Source organism: Citrus sinensis, chromosome 9 (genome assembly GCF_022201045.2).
Source record: "Citrus sinensis cultivar Valencia sweet orange chromosome 9, DVS_A1.0, whole genome shotgun sequence".
Lineage (NCBI taxonomy): Eukaryota > Viridiplantae > Streptophyta > Magnoliopsida > Sapindales > Rutaceae > Citrus > Citrus sinensis.
Window position 1 is genome coordinate 8,072,310 of NC_068564.1, and position 26,783 is coordinate 8,099,092.

At 31.4% G+C, this 26,783-nt stretch overlaps 1 protein-coding gene across 1 annotated transcript; it reads left to right on the top strand.

Moving 5' to 3' along the window:
- The first annotated feature begins 1,591 nt into the window (after positions 1-1,591).
- Positions 1,592-2,228, top strand: LOC127899825 (agamous-like MADS-box protein AGL61). Its single transcript, XM_052433956.1, has 2 exons — positions 1,592-2,136; positions 2,195-2,228. Exons 1-2 carry the CDS (start codon positions 1,592-1,594, stop codon positions 2,226-2,228), a joined length of 579 nt encoding a protein of 192 aa, XP_052289916.1.
- Positions 2,229-26,783: the final 24,555 nt, after the last annotated feature.

The following is a 26,783-nucleotide window of genomic DNA, read 5'->3' on the forward strand; positions in this document are numbered from 1 at the left end:
GATCTCACTAGCAGGCCTTTCTCAGTTGGTCATCCTCCATTGAAGCTGTTGCAAACGGTTTCCTGGGTTGAAGCAGCAATCAAATGACAACCCTCGTCCACTTATTGGGTCTTACCGCCAGCTGAGAAAAATAATCAATCTCGAGAACAAAAGAGGCAACTTCAGGTGGCGTTTTCGGATGAAGAATTCACAAGGGGCCTTAAAAGTTTGCGAGAGAGCTCTTGATTTGGGGTTGTGCATCAAATCTTAAGAAAGGCCTCGAATTATTGACTTGAAACTTGATGTAACATTTGATTTTATGTCGGAAATGAAGAGCTCTCAATCTGATCGAAGAACAAATACGTGAAAATGCATAAATTTGAATGATACATTTATTTTCCATTTCTTAGTATTGATTATAAACGTTACTTTGTTTTTTTTTTCACATATATATAATATATCCTTTAAACCGTTAAATACTTGTTTATTTATTTATTTTTTAGAAGCATCAACTATTAATTTGTCAAGGTTAAATACTTATTTATTTATTTATTGATTTAGCTTTTAAAAAACATCAACTATTAATTAATAAATTTTTTATAGTCCCAATACAAGTAATTTATCAAGGTTTTATTGTACGTAATAATTTTTGCGGTTCTGACTTGGGATAAAGGACGAAATTTATAATTTTGATAAATTAAGAAGATAATAATTTCTTTTTTGAAAACACTTATACAAACCTAGGTTGTTACCTCCAGAGGCGGATGCAACACATGACTAGTGGGGGCTCAAGCCCCCACTGGTAAAAAAAAAAATTTTAAAATAAAAGAAAAAAATATTTTAATTTTCTAATTAGCCCCATTAAATTTATTAAAATAGTTATTATAAAATATAAACCCCATAAAATTTAAATTTTGACTTTTAAGAAATATAAAAATATATATTTTAATTAAAAATAATGATAGCCTACTACTCAAAATATTTTCTATTCTAAGAAATATGATTAATTTTTCCGATTTATATAATAATAGTAGAGCAAACATTTTCAGTAATAAAACTCATAAAAAATTATCTTTAGAATCGGATGGGATAAGTGATAGTTTGGTTGTTTATATAAGAAACAATAAATTTATTAATATTAATAATGAGTCTATTGCATAATATTTTTAAAATATAAAAATACGTAGAGATTAATTATAAATATTTTACATATTCAAAATTTTAATTTTTTATATTTTATTATTATCTAATTTAGCCCCCGATAAATTATTTTTCTAGATCCGCCATTGGTTACCTCATCATATTTTCTTTATAATTAGGGAGGTGAAGGATTTATGTATTTACTCTAAGTTGTTACCATTCCATATTTTTTTTATAAAATTGTTAATGAATTAAATTCTTCAAGAGTTTATGGTAAGTCATTCAGTAGCTTTATACACCTGTATTAAATATGGTAAGACCTAGTTACTTAAAACAAATAAATTCTTTACCTTAAACTAATTAATTTTACGCGTCTTTCCTCTTATAAATTCATCATAAAACGATCATATCAAAGCCCAAAAAAATCATTGTTCATAGAAAAAGAAATAAGCCCATCACATTGATTTTCCAAATGGCAGCCAAGAAAACCAGAGGGAGACAAAAGATTGAAATGAAAAAGATAGAGAATGAGAACGATAGAATGATAGCATTCTCAAAACGTAGATCAGGTATCTACAAGAAGGCCAGTGAGCTTGTCACTCTCACTGGAGCTGAGGTTGGAATTGTGGTGTTCTCACCATCTGCGAAGCCTTTCTCATTCGGGCATCCCTCCCTAGAAGCCGTTGCGAACCGCTTCCTGGGGTTGAACCAGGAGCATCCGAATGACAACACTCATTTGCTGGTTGAGGCTCACCGCCGGGTGAGAATTAGTGAGCTGAATCAGCAGCATAATGAGCTGCTGCGCCAGCTGGATGAGGAAAATGCACGGGAGAAGATCTTGAAGCAGAATAGGAAGGGGAAAGAGACTCAACCACATTGGTGGGAAACCCCAGTTAATGAGATCAATCATCAGGAGCTTCTTCAAATGGATGCAGCAGTTGATGATCTGCACAAGACTTTTCTTGCCAAACTAAATGAAAAGACTGCTGCCGCCTCTTCCTCCATGGCACCTCCTATGTATTTTCATCATAAATAATATATCTGACTATCCTTTACATTTGGCATTTGTCTACAGAAAATCCGATGAAGCTACGCCTCCAAATGATTAACTTGAAAATGCTAAAAAGCTACCGACCGTAAATGCCTAGGATACAATTTCAGAATGCAACTTATTTTATTCCCAAAACTTGTAATTTGGTGAGCATCTTTAGCAGCAATACTCAAACTAATCTGTTAATACATTCAAGTAATGAACAGCTTTACTGTTGATGAACCAGATTTAAGTCATATATAAACCCCGCTATGCAATTACATCTTCAAACTTGCTATTGAAACCATGATCATGATAACAAGTGGATAAATATACTCCCGAAAACAAGTGAATCGTTCTAAATATATTTCAAATTCCTCCTTTTGCAATTTGATGGAGAACGAAGGTCAGGGATTTAGTGGGCAATCAAAAAGATACTTACATGTATAAGGTTTGGATGGAAATGAAAATCATTACCCAGAAAATATTAACATCTGCCCCAAAGAATTTTTACTCAAACTCGGGTAATCGGGTATAAAGTGAATTCATGGCCAACTGATACAAAGGAAATAATAAATCTTTTCAGCTTAAAATCTTAACACAAAATTCACAACCATTCATGTAAGTTAGAACTACATATTAATAATTTAATCTAGTAATAGTTAAAATGGAGATTATCTGAAGTAGTTATTCATCTACTGATACACAGAGACAATTGATGTCAAGCATTGAAAATACATAATTTTGGAGTGATGCATTTTTCCGAGTTGTTTAGCCGTTAACAATTGTCGATCTATCATCTGCAGTGGTATTATCAACTAAACAGTCAAGCACAACATGGAAATAATTTTTTTGAAACAAATTTAAGAAGATTGATTGATGACAACAAAAAACCTTGAAGTTAGTGCAGGAGTAGGTGTGAGACTAATTAGGTAACAAATTTAAAAAATTCTAATATTGGTAATATTATAATCCATATATATATATATATATATATAGAAATAATGAAGAAGCAAATCCATTGTTCAAGCATTTTAATGTTTACACTTGTCATTGGGTGTTTAAAATTAAAATCCGAGAATTTTTAGTAGGGTGCTTTTTTTTTGGGGGGGGGGAGGGGAAGAACTTGAAATCGATAAAAATATAAAAAATGTGACATTTATGTAATGCCCAAAAAACAATTGAGTTATTATCAGTACTATTTTAATTATATTGCTGCCATTATTGATTTATTCTCTTATTTTATTGTTATTTTTTAATTACATCATTATTATTGTTATTTGTTACTACTATTAATGTTGGTATCAGTATTAATAATGTATTAATGCTTGGACTTTTTGGTTTGGGCCTAGGATTGTGTTGGGCCACATATTATTTGTCTTATATGCAGTTTGCCCAAGCCCGCTAGCAAAATAGCCAATTATATATAGTGAAATAAAATGAAAGCTAGCTCCTCCTCCGCTCATATGGGTCGGCCACTTGAGATTGAAGAGATAAAGATTTTTCTTAGCTTTTATCACTGAAGCGCAAAAATTATTGGGCAATTATGCAGGCGCTTAAGGTGACTTAGGGGTGGGCATAAACCCACAACTCATGGGTTTATCCAAATTCAAACCAAATTAAATGGTTTGGGTTGGATAAATCATGAAAATGGGTTAGATATTATTTTTATATAGAAAACTATTTTATTATGGGTTGGGTATGGTTTACCCATAGGTCATGAACAAAACCCCAACACTCAAATTTTTCAAATGAAAACAAAATAAATGAACACAAATAGGTAAAATATTTTATTATTTATCTTATAATAAATTTTTATTTGTCATTCAAGTTTTCTTATAATAATTTTTTTTATATATTTATTATAAGAAAATTTTCACAAAATAAATAAGTATAAAAAATTTTTATTATTAATTTTTTTGTTCATATCAAAACATATATTTCTTATTTTTAATGCTTTATTTTTTATTTAGTTTCTATTCATATGATTTATTTAATTTATAATAAATATAAATAAAAGAGTAGTTGAAAATAAGGGTAATATTGTAAACTTATACTATTAGGGGAGTTTTTGGCCATTATAAAAACAGAAGGGGGAAAAATGATATATGTTGATTACTGTAGGGAGGAAAGTGACAATCTTCCTAAAATTAAGCATATAAGTAGACAACATAAAACAAAACTACCAAAACGATAAATAAAATCAAATATTGCATAATTAAATAAATAACAAGTGGTTATTTGGGATTTTAAAATTTAACTAGCCAACTCAAGAGGGGGGGTGAATTGGGATTTTAAAATTTAAGCTAAGCAAATCACACAATAATTTAATCTATTGCCTTAATCAAATTGAAAACAATAAATTCAATCATGCACAATATTAAAAGAGTAAGGGAAGAGAAAACGAACACAATGATTTTTACGTGGTTCGGCAATCCCCACCTACGTCCATGCCTCCAAGCTCACCGGGCTTGAGGATTTCACTAAGCTAGCCTCCCAAGGCTTCAAACGCTTACAATTGACTTCCAATCTCTTAACCCAAGTGTTTATCCCCAATCTCTTAACCCAAGTGTATCCCAACACTTACAATCTTTTAACTTGATTTTATAAAAAAGATTACAAATGAATCTCTCTCACACAATGTATTTGATCACAAGTGAAAGCTCAATGTGTGAATGAATGAGATGAATACAAAGATGTAAAGCTCAATGAAAGTTGTATTCTCAATATTTTGCTCAATGATGATCGTTGGAATTCTTCTTGTTTGAATTGGATTGAACTTATTTATAGTTGGAGCTGAAAAACTAGCCATTATAGACTGACTGCTCGAAAACGGTTCGCCGTTAGCTATTAACGGTTAACCGTTTAGGCCGGTCAAAGTTACCGTTGGGTCAATTTTCAAATAAACGGTTAGCCGTTTAGGCTTACCCTTTCGCCGTTAACTTCCAGAGACCTGCAAAACAAATTTGGTTTAATCGTTCTTACTAAACGGTTCAAGGTTAGCAATCTGAAAATAATCGGTTAACCGTTTTCAGTAAACGGTTCACCGTTAATTTCCAGAATCATCATTTTAGCAATACTTTGCAGAACATGCTTTCTGGAAATTATCGGTTAGCCCTTTTTAAATAAACGGTTAGCTGTTTTTAAATAAACGGTTAGCCGTTTGCTACAGTGATTGCTACAGTGAAAGAATTTTTTGAAATTATAGTTTGACCTTAAAACTTTACAAAATTGTAGTATGACCCAAAACGTTATGAAACATTGCACATAGGTCCAATTTCAGAATTTTTAAGTAATGCTTTGTTAATCCCAAAACTTTCTGAAATTATGGTATAGCCCAAAATGCTATGACACTTTTCAAATAAGTCCTTCTCTAAAATTTCAAGCAATACTTGTTTATTTCAAAGTTTTTAAAATTCTTTCAATTAAACCATAAACTTTGAAAAACAATCAATTTCATAAAATCATTTTTCCATTAAATATGAAACATTTATAATGTGAAAATAATGATTTATTTAAAAAGAATAAAAACAATCAATTTCATAAAATCATTTTTCCATTAAATATAAAACATTTATAATGTGAAAATAATGATTTATTTAAAAAGAATATTAAATAATTTGAGCTTAAAAGATTAATCATTCTTAAACTTGTTTGTTATCATCAAAATCAATATTATGGAAACATATATGTTAACAATCTCCCCCTTTTTGATGATGACAAACATTTCATGTATTTAAAGAATGATTCCACAAAAATAATTTGAGCTTAAAAGATTTATGATTCTTAATCTTGTTATTTATCATCAAAATCAACATTATGAAAACATATATGTTAACAATCTCCCCCTTTTTGATGATGACAAACATTTCATGTATTTAAAGAATGATTTCACAAATTGCTCCCCTAAATATAATCTTCTTTTACAATTTGCCAATTAGCTAAATTAATGATTGAAATACATGGATTTTTCTCCCCCTCATCATCAAAAAGAAAAACTTAATTGGCAAAGAAAAAGTAGCAAATTTTTATAAATTTGAAAACATGTATTCTTCTCCCCCTTCATCATAAAAAAGAAAACGTAAAGGAAAAGAATAAGAGCAGGAAATTTGTTACTCATGTTATCTGAATAGAAATTTCAACAAAATCTCCCCCTAACAACAAGCATCACCTCAAATACAAATTTAGTAATATTACTCATAAATTATCATCATATCTCAAAATCATCAAGTACTCACAATAATCACATATCATCAAAATCATCAAAAGAATATTCAAAGTGCATATTATTCTCCTTCTTTTAACAACATTGAAATGATATATTACTTTGTCTCCCCTTTTAGAAAATAAAAAAGTTCAAAATGCATATTATCCAAAATCATATTACATGCTCTCCCTAAATATATGGCCAATTTAAAATTTTAACAAAAATGATTTTATCCAAAAACATATCAAATTTATCTCCCCTTAAAGATGAGCAAATTCTCAAATACACAACGTGATTAAAAACACTTCCATATAAGCTTAAACAATAATAATCAACCAACAACTCCTTCAATTCATCAAGCAACGCACATATAATCATCAATTACCAAAATCATCAAGAAATCAAATCATTGCAAGTTTATGCCGAATTTTTGAAAATTCTTTTTCGCAAAGAGGTTTTGATTTCTTTACCAAATTGGCATGCATATTATCAAATATTCAAGCTGCATAATTATCAATCACATTTTATAAATAAAGACAACTAAACTCATCAAATATCTAATGTGACATTTCAATATAACAAAAAAAATCTCATATGCTTAAAATTCTCGAAGTATATGTATTTCTCCCTTTTTCGATATCATTTAAAACAAGTAAGACATATTCAACAATACATCGATAAAGTACAAAAAATGCATTCATTTACTAATCATAGATTGCAAAGATCAAAGATTCATCAAATACAATGTAATCATCAATGCACATTCTTTATCATCAAAACTTAAGTAAAAACATAAGTACATAATGGCAATATATAAATCATCAAAATCAACATATGCCAATATATAGCTCATCAAAATCAACATAACTATTAAGAAAAGCCATAATTATGAGTTAAAGAACAAGTGATCAAATCCGTTATTATAAATGCTCACATATATTTTTAAGTGATGATATAGTAGTTACACCTTGTGATGGATCTTTCAAAATTAAGTTCTTAGGGTGAGAAGAAACATACCTCCACTCCTTGGGGAGTATTTGAGAAGTACCTTCATTTTACTACGCATTTGTTTCTTCATGTTGCTCCTCTTGATTTTCAAGTGGTGCATTCTTTTGGCTATCATTTGATAATCTTCTTGTAGCTCTTCATCTACATTATCATCAAAAACAACTTTCTCCATAGAGGAAGAATTAGACTCATCAAATATAACAAGTATAAATTTTTTTACAATCAAAATTCTTTTGTTATACACTCAATAAGTTTTGCTTGTGTTTGAATAGCCAAGAAAAATACCAACATCAAATTTTGGATCAAATTTGCCAAGATTATCTTTTGTGTTCAAAATATAACATTTGCATCCAAAAACTTTGCAATAATTAATGTTGGGTTTTCTATATTTCCAAAGCTCATAGAGAGTATTATTGAGATGATGTCTAATCAATGTGGTCTTAACCATTTTTTTTTAATAGACCTATCATTTCTCTCTACAACTTCATTTTGTTGTGGAGTTCTAGGTGATGAAAATTTATATTTAACGGCAAAACCATTACAAAAAAAATCTCAAATGCATGATTTTCGAATTATCCACCATGATCACTTCTAATGCAAGAAATAACATATAACTCATCTATCATGCATATACATCACACAATCATGAAATATGTAAATATTCAAAGATTTAGAATTAAAGCATATCACTTATTTATCATGCTTAGGCATTACATAATCGTTAAAAATCAAACAAATCTATCATGATAAGTTGACAAGCTATCATCATAAATATATAACCAGCATCATGATAAAGCACTAAATGTTAAACACAATGATAATTCCATCATGTAAACATACAAGCATACTTTCGTAAATTCATTTGTCATGATTCACTCAATATAGTAAATAGGCAAGATAAACTTATCCACTTCATGTTAATGCACTCGATGTTATGATACCAAATGAAATGTTAAATATTTACTAAGATTAAAAGACCATAACTTATAATCAATAAGGCAATAATAGTTACCAAAACAATTAAATCATTTTGCCTCATTATTTTTGCTTAGACCATGATCAAGTGATTATCCTCATAAGCTTCATCAAGTAACTCTCCACCATTCCTTGATTGTGGTACCTACAAAGAAAACATTCACATTGTGCCCTTTGGTACCCAAATACTCTTGGGTCCTTGAGTGTTAGATTTAGTTCCTTTCGGAACCCAAATACATTTGACTCCATAATACACATTTCTTTTAATTGGACATCTATTCTTCATATGACCATTTTGATTGCAATAATGACATACAATTTGATCATTTGTGGAGGTAGGCTTAACAAAATAATTCTTATAATATTTTTGTTTCAAGTAAGGCTTATACCCAAGTCCTCCTTTATCAAACACACATTTTTGTGAATTAAGCATGTTATCCAACATCTTTTGCCCATTTGTGAATTTCAAAACAATCTCATTCAACTCATTGCTCCTTTTCTTAAGCGTTTCATTTTCATTTATTAATTCATCAGCATGTGATTTCTCATACTCATACGAAGTACTTTGTTTACATGTGAATGATGCAATTCTATCATGTAACATTTCATTATCTAATTCTAATTCTTTGATCTTTTCATTTAGTGAAACATTGGATTTTTGCAAGGCATCTTTTTCATTTTTCAAGTCATTTGCATGTGATTCTAGATGCTTGTGTGAAGTGCTAGGTTTCTCATTTGATAATGCAACTCTATCATGCAATGTTTTATTTTCTAATTCTAGGCAACTAATCTTTGCACTTAGAGTTTCATTTTCATTTGTGAGCTCTACCATTTTCTTTTTAAGATATGTATTCTTTTTACCAATTTTCATCCACTCATCATACAATTCTTTAAACGCATCATGTAATTCATTATAAGTAAGAAGATCATTTACCTTATCAAGTCCATCATCCGAGTCATCTCCAATTGCCATAAGTGCCAAATTCGACACTTCATGAAATTCCTCCTCCTTTGTAGTCTCCTCATACACAATTTCAAGTTTTCTCCAAATTTCATAAGCATTAGAACAATTTGAAACTTTATGAAATTCCTTTTTATCTAAGGCACAAAATAAAGCATTCATAGCCTTGGAATTTAATGACATCTTTTTCTTATCCAATTCACTTAAAACATTCTTCCTAGGAATGAATGAACCATCACAAACTATTTCCCATAGTTCATAATCTAAGGCTTGTAAAAACACTCTCATCCTAGTTTTCCAATAAGGATAGTCATTACCATCAAAGAATGGAGGTCTAGTGGTAGATTGGCCTTCCATGAAGGTTGAGCTAATTTGGGTTGCTATAGATCTTTAACTCTAGACGGTTAAGTCTATACAAGAGCACCTTGCTCTGATACCAAATGAAATACTAACTAGGCAACCCAAGAGGGGGGGTGAATTGGGATTTTAAAATTTAAGCTAAGCAAACCACACAACAATTTAATCTATTGCCTTAATCAAATTGAAAACAATAAATTCAATCATGCACAATATTAAAAGAGTAAGGGAAGAGAAAACAAACACAATGATTTTTACGTGGTTCAGCAATCCCCGCCTACGTCCACGCCTCCAAGCTCACCGGGCTTGAGGATTTCACTAAGCTAGCCTCCCAAGGCTTCAAACGCTTACAATTGACTTCCAAGGTGTCAATGGACCTTTACAACAAGAGATTATCCCCAATCTCTTAACCCAAGTGTATCCCAACACTTACAATCTTTTAACTTGATTTTACAAAAAAGATTACAAATGAATCTCTCTCACACAATGTATTTGATCACAAGTGAAAGCTCAATGTGTGAATGAATGAGATGAATACAAAGATTTAAAGCTCAATGAAAGTTGTATTCTCAATATTTTGCTCAATGATGATCGTTGGAATTCTTCTTGTTTGAATTGGATTGAACTTATTTATAGTTGGAGCTGAAAAACTAGCCGTTATAAACTGACTGCTCGAAAACGGTTCGCCGTTAACTATTAACGGTTAACCGTTTAGGCCGGTCAAAGTTACCGTTGCGCCAATTTTCAAATAAACGGTTAGTCGTTTAGGCTTACCCTTTCGCCGTTAACTTCCAGAGACCTGCAAAATAAATTTGGTTTAACCGTTCTTACTAAACAGTTCAAGGTTAGCAATCTGAAAATAATCGGTTAACCGTTTTCAGTAAACGGTTCACCGTTAGTTTCCAGAATCATCATTTTAACAATACTTTGCAGAACATGCTTTCTGAAAATTATCGGTTAGCCCTTTTTAAATAAACGGTTAGCTGTTTTTAAATAAACGGTTAGCCGTTTGCTACAGTGATTGCTACAATGAAAGAATTTTTTGAAATTATAGTTTGACCCCAAAACTTTACAAAACTGTAGTATGACCCAAAACGTTATGAAATATTGCACATAGGTCCAATTTCAGAATTTCTAAGTAATACTTTGTTAATCCCAAAACTTTCTAAAATTATGGTATTACCCAAAATGCTATGACACTTTTCAAATAAGCCCTTCTCCAAAATTTCAAGCAATACTTGTTTATTTCAAAGTTTTCAAAATTCTTTCAATTAAACCATAAACTTTGAAAAACAACCAATTTCATAAAATCATTTTTCCATTAAATATGAAACATTTATAATGTGAAAATAATGATTTATTTAAAAAGAATAAAAACAATCAATTTCATAAAATCAATTTTCCATTAAATATAAAACATTTATAATGTGAAAATAATGATTTATTTAAAAAGAATATTAAATAATTTGAGCTTAAAAGATTAATCATTCTTAAACTTATTTGTTATCATCAAAATCAATATTATGGAAACATATATGTTAACAAGGTATGTATTTCTACGACATTGAGGGCTTGTCAGTAACTTTCTACTATCGTTGAAAAGAGAATATCAAGATGTATAAAGTTATATAGGTACTAGTTCCTTGAAGAGAATGGAGTTTATAATTCTATATGTATATGATGATACTGATAGTTCAATTTTGATGTTAGGTTATGGTGGTTAGTTTGTAAGGTTAACGTTATTGTTGTAACTGTCGTGAAGTAAATAAACTAGATTTTAAACTACAATCACAACGAGCATATACATATGTGTGTCACCTTGTCCGTTTGGATAGCAAATGTATGAAAGATTTATATTTAATACTAATGCTGTAATAATATTTGGAAAAGAATAATTGTTCAAGCCCTACATAGCTTTGATACACAAACTACTCATTTATATTTTTTCCTATTGCACTTGAATTTCCACTCTTAATAAAGCAATGTTTCATATATTTAGGCTTGAGCTGGTTTCTTCACCACTAACTTGTTATTGAGTGTTCATTCGTTTACATAGTTACGAAGGGTATGCAAGACATTTTAGGAGATGTAATCATTTTTTAATTATGTAAACTTTATAATTTCATGCTTTCTAAATTTTTTAATAATGTAAACTTTATAATTTCATGCTTTCTAAATTTTTGTATTTAGTTTTAAGTGAACATTTCCTTTATCACTTTTAGGTATCTACTATATTTGTATGGTTTATTGGTTTTGTTTGATAGATTTCAATAGTAGAAAAATGAGCTTTATTAAGACCAAATTAGTGTTAGTAATTACTTTTTCTTAACACTTATTAATTGTGTCAGTAATGCTCAAACTAGAACACACTGACACTAATTTTTAGTGTCAATAATTTGTGTCACTATAGTATTACCAAAATAATATACGATAATGCTAGTATTTGATAATACTATTTACATATTAGTGATTTCTGTGACCATAGCATTAGAAGCACACTGACTTAATAACGTCAAAAATCATTAATGTCATTTTAAATATTTAGTGTCAATATTTAGTGATGTTATGCTACTTTTGATTAATAGTATATTTTTATATTAATTATATTTTTCCTGTTTGATTTACAACCAAAAGAAACCTGAAAATATATTAAATATACTAAATCTCGAACACAATTCACATACATCCCAAGTATATCACTTAAATTCACATAATTTAACTATACCATTGTTTGGAAGATAAAAACATAACTACCAAATTAGGTTTACGACAAGCTTTAATAGAGAAAGTACTAAATTAAGATTCAACGAATATTAACCAATAAAAAGAAGCACAAGAATGTCACTGAATATCCATACGTGGCTTCATCTTTTTTTTCCACTTACAAGTACATAAAGTTAATTATTATACCACAAAAAATAAGTCTGCGGTATTTGAACACAGAAATAATAATAAATTACTCATATATTACCTCGCGATTGTAGGTTATGATTAACTTAACAACATATATAGCCATTGATCATAAAGTTGCGAAAGCTCTTGCATGGTGCAGTCATTAATTCCCTTAAACTTTAATTTCAAAACAACAAGTTATTTACCAAAAAGAATTATTATTTAATACACAATTTCCAACTTAATAATAATTTTTGCTAACATAATAAGAGACTATAGCTACAACTTTTGCGATGATTTGCCTAAACCACAAAGTTTAAGATATTAAAGTCAAAGATCAAAGCCTTATTGAAATTTGTCCCAAAAGCAGAATATAAATAAACTGAGATAGTTTCTAACAAAAGGCCAAGCCAATGTTCTTTAGATTCTAATCTAAACAGTGAAGTACTTTAACAAAAAAGGGGCCCATAAAGTTGAAAATTAATGCAAACACAAACATTTTTGTTTAGCTTTAGTGAATTGTCAATTTCAATGTTTATGGATGTTGGAATAAATGATGACGCATGAAACTAAGTCATGTTGAAATACTATATATGGGGAATCATACATCAAGGAGGGGAAAGAAAAAGTAAAAGCTTTAAGTTTTAAATACCTTCGCAACCTCTAGGACACCGATTACAACTTATTGGATTCTTACAAGATTTTAGAAACTCGCTTACTCTTGTTACCACCTTGTTGTATCTAACTTAGTTGACCTTACTTATCTAGAACCCCTCGTCTTTAATTGTGTTTGCTATTTTCTTTGAGATCTCCTCAACACAACAGACGACCTCTTTGTTCCAAAGAGAAAAAAAAGTAAATATAGTGAATGTCTAATGAAAGACTTGATGTGATGATGGCTTGATGAGATGAAACATAATATGCAGCCTTCTTCTAGTTCTCTGTGTTGGCTTCTTCTTTCATGTAAAATACGATGTCTCTTCTTCACCACTTTAATGTGTGAAATACTTCTCTTTATATAGGAGTAGTACTTCACCAATCCCTAGTAGAGGAATATTAAGATATACTTCCTTAAGAGTTTAATATTCCATAAATACTTAGTATACTTGCCAAAGTAGTAGTCATCTTTATTTGGAACTCTTTGATATGGAATCCTACTTACACACCAATTTGTTTGTTTTATGCCTCTAAAAATATTCTCCAACATTCCACATAATCTAATCTTAATGAATTTCTAAGACTAGATGAATCTCTAATAAAAGGAAACAAATCCCTAATAAAAGAAATAAATAAATAAAGATATTATTGACACAATGATGCCGACAATAAAAAAACTTAAAAATCTCCCCCTTTGGCATCCTTGTAGTCAAAACATAAACTAACCAGTTTTCTATCTTCAAGAAGCATGTGTAAAAGCAAGCTAGATCATGAGCAATAACCTACGTAGGCGACAAGAAAAAACAAAGAACTAACAAAAAAAAATCATAGAACAAACAAAGAACTAACAAAAACAAAAGTCATCAGTCACCGTTAGTTCAAGATAAATATCTTCTCTAATAAATAAATACTCATGTCTATGATTCAATTAACTCTCCTTCTATGACAAATAATGTCATATCAATATATCTAGAGAGTGATAATGCATATCAAAGATAATGAAATAATCAATAAAGAGCATAAGCAAATCAAACAAGCTTCCCCTCAGAGAAAGAATAAATGAACTCAACGAATATATAAATAAACTCCCCCTTTACTATTGAAATCAAAATCTAATATGATTTAAACAAATAAGGAACTACTCTCCCCCTTTCACGAGGCAATAAAAACGTTACTCTCCACCTTTTTAACAAAAGGTACCAAAACATGATAGAGAACATAAACAAAAAATTGAGAAAGCATTATAAACTATACGAAAATCAAAACTAACAAACAAGGTAGGTATAAAGCAAATAAATCAAGGCTAATGAACATGCCTAATGTCATAAAGATGTGTTCAATGCCTTCAACTCGATCCAAAAAATTTGAAATCATCTCCCTTTGTTCATCCAAGCGCTGGAGAGTTGAGTGAATGGCTTAAAGTTCAAAAATTAATAGTGGCTGAATCTAGGAGAGTATTCTGAGTTTGAGAATCTTCATCTTGATCACCAACAACACTAAGGGACTCTAACATAGGATAGGTTAGTTTAATTTAAATAGGAAAAGAAGTAAACATCTCATCTTCTTCAATCGGATCATAATATTAAGATGTCAACACTTGATAAATCAAGGAAAGAAGTGCTAATGCATGTCTCTCCTAAAGACATTGGCATTTTTCACAATCAAATCAAAAGCCAACTTGCCAAAGTTGAAAGAAACTCCGCCTCCAATTAAAAACTATACATTAGCAAATAAGGGATCCACTGTAGCATAATTTTTAGTTGGATACTAATTATGTGCTTCAATCCAATGCAAAGATTGATTTTTAGATTTAAGTTTGGAACCAAAAAGTCTTTAGGCCAAGGAGAATACTTTCCAAAAAGACGAGTTGCGTAGACATGTCCAAGGTATTTATGCGTTTCCAGACATTGATATCATCAAAATCTTTACATTAAATCAATGAATGATTAAAGAAGGGGAAAACTCCAAGATACATGCTCTTGATGGATTAAAGAAGGAGAAAACTCTAAGATACGCTCGCTCACATAAACATATTAGTCTCATACATAATATTCTCATTCAAATTGGCATAGAATTCTCAAACTTGTTTAGGCACATATGAAGTGATCTTCTTAATGGGGTTTTTCAAATTAGCACAATAATGGATGGTTCAATCTCAAAAGGAAAAAACTTAGAAAAAGCAACACTATGTTCAGGATGAATATTTTTTTTTAAAGCAAAAAATCTAGACCATCCCTAGGGGAACAAGTATATTACCTTTTACTATAAGCGCAAGGTATGTGTTACCAAAGATTGAGTAGCTACTGTTTTGATAAATTGGAGACTTTAGGACACGCTCATTTAAATTGGGTTCACTAGGATCTTCTTCAATTAAATATGCATGGCCATTATGAGATCTAACAAAATTGTTGAGTGAATTGGTGCAATCGGTATGTATACCCAATCCTTGTGCTTGAGCAATTTTGATGAATTTTCTATCATAGTCCACAAGCTGTCATCATTTTTTTCTTCATAAGCAGCATGCAGCACATCAATTGGATCAAATTTATGCACATTGGAATCACCGAGAACATCTACTTCCTTTGCTTGATCAACATGCATCTTTTATTTCTTCTTCAAAGAACTTGATATTGTGGAAATCATAATGCACAATCCAAAAAAGAACTAAAACAAAGAAGCTTTAGAGATATAGGCTACTGTTTGGTGAGAAAAAGTGAAAAAATGAGCTAAATAGAAGCCCTTATATAGAGAGATAACCCTAGACCTTATATGGGTAGAAAAGTGTATTTTGGGTGGAAATAATTATTACGTTTTTACAAATAATTAAACAACTCAAATAAGGTCATAAAATCTTTAGTACAACAATAATAACTAAGATATACCTAAAATAAAATCATATATAAGAATTATTTTCAAGAAAAATTGCAGAAACTGCAAGTGTCATGCAAAAACACGTCAGAAGGACGACACTAAGAATCATGTCAAATAAAAAAGAAAAGGCGCAAATATAGAAAGGTTTCATGTTCAATCTGAAAATGGTCAAGTGCTTATGAGATAAATACAGAAAGTCCCCTAAAGACTGTAGAATCTAAGAACAACCCTAAATGACTAAATGCTATCAATTGAAACCCTAATTTATGAAAAACCTTAAAAATAAAACGCATGCTTATATGTTTCATGCAATTATCCACGCGATAATGACTAAAATGCCCTTTTTGATAAATGAAACACATAATTAAAAATTTTATGCAATAAAACATTTTTTTGTTTTGTTTTTTTATTTGAAAATTGAACAAACCAATATGCACTTTTGTAAAATAAAACATGATTTTTGAAAAGTTAAAGAAACATGCCCATCAATAATCATCAAATATACCCATAAAATCAAGATAATCAAACTTTAATCACTTAAACTCATAGAAGATTAGTGAAATTTAAACTTGTATGTGTGTTTGATACAAATCCATCAAGACTCAATCTTGATTTTTCTCAAGATCAACAACTTTAGTGTTAAAAAATAGAATGAATAAGTCAAACTAACCTTATCATCTTGATCTCCAAATTGATCTTTTTTATGTAACAGGCAATATAAGAAGAGATTGCAGTAATAACGTTTTTTTTTCTTTCAATCGCATATATACTTTTTTTTTTCTAAATTGCTTATAGCCAATATCTTTCACTCTACCTTTTAAGGTAGGCTTTTTCATATGGTAGTTCATCTTCTATCATATTTGTGGTACGCAGACTCATATTACTTAAGGTTAGCTTCACTGTTAAGAGTTATAAGTAGTTATTTTTTATTAAGGTGCTTGCAAATCTTAGTATCTATAGTTGAGATAAGAGCCAAAGTATATAGTTAATGTTCAATCCCTTAATCTCAACATCGGCAGTCTCAAAATTGAAAATCAAGCTTTAAATTAAACTAATCAAGACTAGAAAGATATTGTGCATAAAAATAAGTTTAAATTAAACTAATAAAAAATTGTGTGAAGCTTTCAAGTCATCAAATCAAGACTTTTATGCACATAGTGATTAAAATAGAGAACATGTCATGTAAAAACACATGTAAATAATGTATTAACCATGTCATGGGATGCAAAAAAATAATAATACATATACAAAATGTTATAAGCATGACCACATAGAACCAATACCTAAAGCTTTTCTTAAGGAATCAAATATAGATGCATTTCAAGCTTTAATAAAGATATTCGCAAGCTGATTTTATGTTTTAATGTACTCTCGAGATATAGTCTTGCTATTAACTAAGTCACGAATGAAATGATGTCTGTTATAAATGTGCTTAGTTCTAGAATGTTGAACATAATTCTTAAAATTATTAATAATACTTATGTTATAATAACATGTAGTAAGAATATCTTGAACAATATAATAATCTTCAAGCATTTATTTCAGCCTATGTAATTGAGTATGACAATTACTAGCAGCAACATATTCGGCCTTACCAATAGATAAAGGAATTGATTTTTATTTCTTACTATACCAAGATACAAGATTGTTACCAAGATAAAAACAACCTCCAATGATGCTTTTCTTGTCATCAGAATTACCTGCCCAATCAGCATTGCTATATGCTCGAAGACTTGAATTAATGTCTTTAGTACACTAAATTCCATCATTAATAGTTTCAAAACGAATGATTCGTTTAACAATAGATAAATGAGATTCCTTTGGATTTGCTCATATCTAGCACAAACACCAACATGAAAATAGATATCTAGTCTACTTGTAGTTAAATAAAGTAACCTACCAATTATACTTCTATATAGGCTTGGATCAACACTAGAACCACTATTATCTTTTATTAATCTTAAATTCGTTCTCATAAGTGTTCTCATGCGTTTGGCTGAATCTAGTGTAAACTCTTTTTCCAAATTTTTGCCATACTTACTTTGATAAATGAAGATGCCATTTTCGAGTTGTTTCACTTGTAAACTTAAGTAATAAGTTAACTCACCAACCATGCTCATTTCAAATTCATTCTTTATTTGATCAATAAATTCTTGAACATGCATTAGAGATGTAGAGCCAAAGACAAAATCATCCACATAAATTTGAGCAATCATAATTCTAGGATTAAGTTTTTTACTAAATAATTTCTCGTCCACTCTCCTTCTCTTGTAGCCTTTTTTAATCAAGAATTTGGTTAATCTTTTATATCAAGCCCTAAGAGCTTGTTTTAATCTATACAAAGCCTTTTTCAATTTGAAAGCATAATCAAAATGATATGGATTTTCAAAGCCCTTGGGTTGCTCAACATAAGCTTCTTAATCTACCTCGTGCACTGGAGAAGATCCCACATGATACATTGGTACTACAAGTGGATGTCAACCATACAAAGAAAAAAAGGAGTCATACCTGTGGACTCATGGTACGTTGTGTTGTACCAGTATTCTGCCCAAGGTAGGTAAGAGTTTCATTGCTTCGGCCATTGGTGAACAAAGCTTCGCAGGTATTGTTCAAGACATCTATTAATAACTTCCGTCGGTTTACGGATGAGATGAGTTGTGTACCTGACATATGAAAAAACTCCTTCCAAAACTTGCTAATAAAAATAGGGTCTCGGTCACTGATTATTAATTTCGGCATGCCATGTAATTTTACCACTCCATCAATAAACTTCTCAGCCACCGTTTTTACTGTGAATGGGTGAGTCAAGGCCATAAAGTGTGCACTCTTGCTGAGCCGATCCACCACCACTAGAATAGAATTTTTACTGTGTGAGTTTGGCAGCCCTTCAACGAAGTCGAGCGTGATATCATCCCACAATTGGCAAGGAATTGGCAAGGGCTGGAGGAGACCGACAGGCTTAAGAGTTGATGCTTTCGTTTTTTGACAAATCTCGCATTTACCCACATAGTCATGAGCCGTTTGACACATTGAAGGCCAATAGAATTGTTGTTTCAAACATTTGTAAGTACGTAGAACTCCTGAATGACCTCCCATCCTAGTGTCGTGGGCTTTAAAAAGTAATGATTGACGGAGTAGAAGAGGAACTACAACTCGGCCCTTGAAGAAAATCAGCCCGTTACCTATGAAATAAGGGCCAGTGGGTTGAGTCAGGGCCTGATGTGTAATTTGCTGCATGTAATCATCATCTTAGGCAGCCATTTTTATTTCGTTCCAAATATTACTCTTCAAAAACTAGTGAAAATCTGAAATACAATATCTATTAAATCACTTAATACATATGTTTGTTATCATCAAAATTACATTATGAGTAGCCCTTTAGGCTAACAATCTCTCCCTTTTTGATGATGACAAACATCTCATGTATTTTGACATTTATACTCCCCCTTAATACATGGCATATATAATTGAAGACATAAATCAAAATTAAAACAAAAACTCCCCCTGAATATATGATTTATGATAATTTGTAAGCTCCCCCTTAATATTTCAAAACCATGCATAAATACTTGAAATACAAAATACGTATTACATGTCTCTGAATTCAACATACGTGATCTCTGCCCCTTCATTATAAAAAATTGCTAGAAATTAATGCTAAGACCGATAATATATTAATGGATAATCGAGAAACATGAATATATGACCAATTAAAAATTTTAACCAAAATGATATTTTTCAAAAACTTATCATATGTATCTCCCCCTTTAAAAAAAATAAAAGATAGATATATGCAATTTGAAACAAGATCATCAAAAATAATTCAATGAAGATATTACCCATTTTGTGCGAGAAAAAATTTCGGCAGAGTCTCCCCTTAAAAATGAACAAATCCTCAAATATACAACATGGTTAAAAACACTTCCATATAAGCTTAAACAAAACCAACAACTCCACCAAGTCATCAAGCAACACATAAGAATTAAGCATATAATTAACCAAAGAGTTATAATATTCCAAGAATCCGAAAACATCATCCAAATATAACATATCCGAAGATCAAATAACAAGCATCCATAATCCACAAATTAAAAATAACATATCTAAATATCAAACAACAGGATGTCATCTGCAAATGAAAAATAACAATGCAAGGAGAGATGTAGTGTAGAGTGATGAATAAAAAATAAAAATAGAGTGCTAAAAAGATGGCGGATGTGATGAAGAGGATGGTGGTGGAAATCCAAGAGCTGTAAAAAGTTGCTGCTGGCCATCAAGAAGCTGCTGCTGTTGAGTAAAGGGACGCTCTCGCTCGGAAATGGACTAAAGTTGAAAAGCTTCAAGCATAGACTGAAGTTTGTCTTGCCGCTCAAAAAGTGAATCCACTTTAGTTAACAGCTGCTGCAACGGATCCTCAGAGTCAGCTGAAGTAGAGTGGGAAGGGCCCTCGGAAGGTGGAGGACGTGAGAGATATAGAGCACTAAAATCAGGAAGCAAGTGTGGGGGACGGACATCGTTAAAGAAACGATGATCTGAAGGAGCAAGTTCCGTAACCTTTTTGTTTCTTTGATCCTTATGCCAGCTATCATCCCTCCAATAAAAACCCAGATTAGCGATTGAATCATCGCTTAATTCCCTCGAATTCAAGGAGATTGACTCGGTTATAGGGACATGGAAATACTATAGAATTCAAGTAATAATACTAGCATATGGAAGGGATTTTTTGGCTAAGCTGGGAGTACTAAGCATATGATGAAGGATAATATACCCAATATTTAGCACCCTCTCCTCTAGAATGCAGTCCAAAATGGCTACATCTAAACGACTAACTTCATTCGCATGACTAGCTCTGGGAGTAATAACATGATGAAGAACATAATGAAGGATTCGAGTTTGAAGAGGTAAGGCTTGAGATTTCAAAGGTGAGTTATAGAACGCAGTGGACAAATCACGCCGTCGACAAATTTTTAGAACGACATTCTCAAGTGAAAACCAAGGTTCTTTGATTTTAGCTCTAGCACTATATAGTTCCAATCCCTTATTTGAAGTTCTAAGGATAAAATTTAGCAAAGCAACATCAAATTCAATATGAACTCCCCCAACATTAGTAACAATTCTATTCGAAACTTCTGTATCCATATTCGAATAAAAAACCTTGACTAAATGTTCATAATAATGTTCATTAACAACTAACACATTCTTCTATCCCATAGAAATAAGGAAATCTTTAAGGGATTTATCAAAAATTTCTAAATTATCCATATTACTGAGATTGACAAAATAAGGTGTAATGACCGACCTTGGCTTGAAATTGTCGAGAAAACGTTTTCGAAGCATAGGTTGTGGAAAATGAATAAATATAAATTCTGAATTATCGCGGTGATCATCCTTACGCTTCTTGGCCACGTGTTTTCCCTTGGACTTGTCACCACCCGCCATTGGTGGAAGAAAAATAAGCTTAAAGATGCAATTTCGGGTTTAAAACAAATTTGAGTGAAATGGATTTGTTTGAGGCAAGAAAATCAATCCTAGAGATGAATGAAGCTAATTTATGATGTAGATTCAATTAAAGATGGGCTAAAGGAAGTTTGAAAATGAAGAGAGAGAAACGGGTAGAGTGAGAATTTTTGATTTTGGGTTTTATGTGGAGAATTGATGAAATGTTGTTTTAAGAGTGAAAATTGAAGCAGTAATGGATAAATAATGATTTGAGTGGTTGATTTTAACAAGAAAATGGGTGAGAAATGAAGAAATTTGAGAAAGAAAATGGAGGGGCACTATTCATGCGTGAATGAAATGAGGAAGAATAAGTGAAGAAATGATGATGGAGAAGTGTTTAATGAAGATGAAATGCATGGGTATTAGTTTGAATGGTTGATTTGGGCATAAAAATGAGTGAGAAATGAAGAGAAATTAAATTGAAATGGAGGAGAGTTGTTCACGAGTTTGGAGAGAGAGAAACGAAGAAAAACAAGTGAAGAAGAAAAAACAAAAAAAAAATACATCCAACCCGTGACCAAGCGGCTAGCCGCTTGCTCTTGGGTTTGGGACAGTTTCTAAGTGGCTAACCGTTTAGAACAGGCGGCTAGCCGCCTTGTTGCTATCCAGCTGCACTCCAGTTAATTTCTGGCTAATTTTGATCAATTCCGTGGCCATTTTGTGATCCCGAAACATCTCAAGAGCCAAGTTAATGCATGAATCATGATTTTAAACATTCAAAAGATGATTAATTTAAACAAATAATCCATCCAACAAGCATATATTCATGAAGCACCTAAGCATTCAAAAATTTATAAATCAAACACCTCATATATCTAACATGCTCAAACACTTCATAAACATCAACAACCATCAAGCAAACAATTTTAATAGATTCAATAACATAAATAGAGATGTTAATGCGAAAATTTCATCATCCCAAGTTCATGCCGAATTTTTGAAAATTGTTCTTCGCAAAGGGGTTTTGTAAAAATATCTGCAAGTTGTTTTTCCGTAGAGATAAATTCTAATGCAATATCACCCTTTTATACATGATCTCTCAAGAAATGATGCCTAATCTCTATATGCTTGGTTCTAGAATGCTGAATGGGATTCTTTGAAAGATTTATGGCTCTAGTATTATCACACTTGACAGGAATTTGTTCAAGATTAATACCATAATCTTTAAGTATTTGTTTCATCCAAAGTGCGTGTGCACAATAACTACCTGCGGCAATATATTCTGGTTCAGTAGTTGAGAGTGCAACCGAATTTTTTTTCTTGCTAAACCATGAAACAAGTGAATGGGCAAGTTCCACTAGTACTTTTCCTATTGACCTTGTAACCGGCAAAATCGGCATCCGAATAACAAGTTAAATCTATATGAGTTCCTCTAGGATACCAAAGGCTAAGATCTATGGTTCCACTCAAATAATGAAAAATTCTTTTAACAGCAAGCAAATGAGATTCCTTGGGACATGATTGAAATCTTGCACACAAACATACACTAAACGTGATATCGGGTCTACTTGCGGTTAAGTAAAGTAAGGATCCGATCATACCTCGATAGTTTTTAATATCAACCTCTTTACCTTTTTCATCTTTATCAAGCTTGATTGTTGTACTCATTGGAGTATTCTTGGTATTTGATTCATCAATACCAAATCTCTTGAGCAAGTCTTTGACATACTTAGCTTGGTTTATGAAGATCCCCTAATTGTTTTGTTTGATTTGAAGTCCAAGAAAATACTTCAATTCTCCCATCATGCTCATCTCGAATTCCTTACTCATACAAGAGGAAAACTCTTTGCACAAAAATTCATCAGTAGAACCAAAAATAATATCATCAACATAAATTTGAACAACAAGAATATCTTGATTTTTATTCTTAATAAAAAGAGTAGTATCCGCTTTTCCCATCGAAAAACCGTTATCCAACAAGAAATTTTTAAGTCTATCATACCATACTCTAGGTGCTTGTTTTAATCCATATAATGCTTTTGATAACTTATAAACATGATTTGAAAATTTTTTATTTTCAAAACCAGGGGGTTGTTTCACATAAACTTCCTCCATAATATAACCATTTAGGAAAGCACTCTTCACATCCATTTGAAATAAAATAAAATCTTTATAACATGCAAAAGCTAACAACATCCTAATGGATTCCAATCTAGCTACAAGTGCAAAGGTTTCATCAAAATCGATTCCTTCTTCTTGGTTGTATCCTTGAGCCACTAATTTAGCTTTATTTCTTACAACCACACCGGATTCATCCATTTTATTTCTAAATACCCATTTAGTGCCTATAATGGATTAATGTTCTAGTTTCGGAACTAATTCCCACACTTTATTTCTCTCAAATTGATTTAACTCTTCTTGCATTGCCATAATCCAAGACTCATCATTTTCCGCATCCGCAAAAGATTTTGATTCAATTTGAGAAATAAATGCATCATGCTCACATGTGTTTCTAAATGATGATCTAGTTGTGATACCTCTTGAAGGATCACCTAAAATTAAATCCTTAAGGTGAGAAGAAACATACCTCCACTCCTTGGGAAGTGTTTGAGAAATACCTTCTTGTTGCTCCATATTTGTTTGTTCTTCTTGTCTATCCTCTTGATTTTCTTGTAGTGCATTCTCTTAATTCTCTTTTGATGATTTTTCTTGTAACTCTCCATCTGCATCATCATTAACAGCTCCTTTCTCCGCAGAGGAGGGGTTAGATTCATCAAACGTAACATGCATGGATTCTTCCACGACTAAAGTTCTTTTGTTATAAACCCTATAAGCTTTGCTTGAGTTTGAATACCCGAGAAAGATGCCAACATCCGATTTTAGATCAAATTTACCAAGATTATCTTTTGTGTTTAAAATAAAACATTTGCATCCAAAAACTTTGAAATAACCAATGTTGGGTTTTCTATCTTTCCAAAGCTCATAGGGAGTTTTATTGAGATGAGGCCTAATCAACACCCGATTTAAAACATAACAAGCGGTGTTGACGGCTTCGATCCAAAAATATTTTGGTAATGCATTTTCATTTAACGTAGTTCTGGCCATTTCTTGAATAGACCTATTCTTTCTCTCAACAACTCTATTTTGTTGTGGAGTCCTAGGTGATGAAAATTGATGCTCAATGCCAAAATCATTACAAAAATTTTCAAATGCATGATTTTCAAACTCTCCACCATGATCACTTCTAATACAAGTAATAGAATAACCATTTTCATTTTGAACCTTTTTACAGAAAATTTTTAATGCATCAATGGCATCATCCTTATTAGCTAAGAATAATACCCATGTGTATCTAGAATAATCATCTATAATTACAAATGCATAGAATTTGCCGCTTAAACTAGCATATCTAGAAGGTCAAAACAAATCTATGTGAAGTAATTGAAGAGGTTTTGAGGTAGAGATATGATTCTTGTTTTTGAAAGATGTTTTGATTTGTTTTCCAAATTGACAAGCTTCACAAATTCTATTCTTTTGAAAACCAATTTTTGGAAGACCTTTAACTAAATCATTTTTTGAAATTTTTGAAATTAAATCCATGCTTGCATGTCCTAGTCTTCTATGCCATAGCCAACCATCATCATGCAATGCCGAAAAATATTTATCATGAGTAGATGCACACTCTATATCAATCGTGTAAACATTGCCACATCTATTTCCCATAAATAAAATTTTCCCATCACATGCATTCTCAATAACACATCTTGATTTGTCAAAAGCAACTTTATAACCTTTGTCACATAGTTGACTAATGTTAATCAAATTGTGTTTCAAATTTTCAACCAAACACACATTTTCAATAAGAGTTGAAGAAACTTTACCAACATTACCAATTCCGAGAATTTTTCCTTTTGAGTTATCTCCAAAGGATACATCTCCACCATTTTCGATTTTGGTGAAACTTGAGAACCATGCATAGTTTTCGGTCATATGCCTAGAACATTCTCTATCCAAGTACCATTTATTTTTCTTTTTCTTCAAGCCCTGCAAAGAAAATCTTATGTCTTAGGTACCCAAACGTTTTTGGGTCCTTGAACGTTAGCAACGGTTCCTTTTGGAACCCAAATACATTTGACACCATAATATGCATTCCTTTTCACGGGACATCTATATTTCATGTGACCATTTTGATTACAATAATGACAAACAATCTTATGATCACTTGTGGAGGTAGCTTTAATAAAATAATTCTTATAATACTTTTGCTTCAAGTTAGGCTTATACCCAAGTCCTCCTTTATCAAAAACACATTTTTGAGAGTTGAGCATGTTATCCAACATCTTTTGCCCATTTGTAAATTTTAGAACAACATTACTAAGTTCAATATTCTTTTTCTTGAGCATTTCATTTTCCTTTTTCAAATCATCTACATCTGACTCTAAATGCTCATGTGAAGTGCTAGGTTTTTCATTTGATAATACAACTCTATTATGCAAGGTTTTATTCTCTAATTCTAATCCTTTAATCTTCTCATTCAATGACTCATTGCATTTTTGCATGGCATCCTTTTCATTTGTAAATTCTAGCAATTTCTTTTTAAGGCATGCATTCTTTTTACCAATTTTCATTAACTCATCATGCATTTCTTTAAAAGCATCATATAATTCATCATAGGTTGGATCACTTACCTCATTGAGATCATCATCATCTCCTATTGCCATAAGTGCTAGGTTTGATACTTCTTGCGATTCTTCTTCATCGCTTGAATCTTCATCGCTATCATCCCAAGTAGCAACCATAGATTTCTTCTTGAGTTTGTTGAGAAGTGGGCATTCCGATCTTATATGGTCGAGCTTTTTGCATTCATAGCATATGATTACCTCTTTCTTCTCATTTTGATTTTTGGAGTTTCTAAATTTTCTTCGGTCACCGGTTTTCTTGAAAATTTTTATGAACCTCCTTGCTAGCATAGCCAACTCCTCATCATCCGGCTCACTTTCTCCATCACTCTCATATTTTGTGGCTTTGAGTGCAATGTTTTTCTTCTTTTCCTCATTTCCTCTTTTGGCTGTCAAATCTTCCTCATAAGAAATAAGAGAACCAATTAAATCATTAATAGGTAAGATATTCAAATCTTTAGCTTCCTCAATGGCAGTCCTTTTTGGTCTCTATTTCTTAGGTAATGACTTAATGATTTTCTTAACTTTCTCACTATTTGAAAAGGTCTTTCCTAGGGCTCCTAGAGTGTTTACTATGTCCGTAAATCT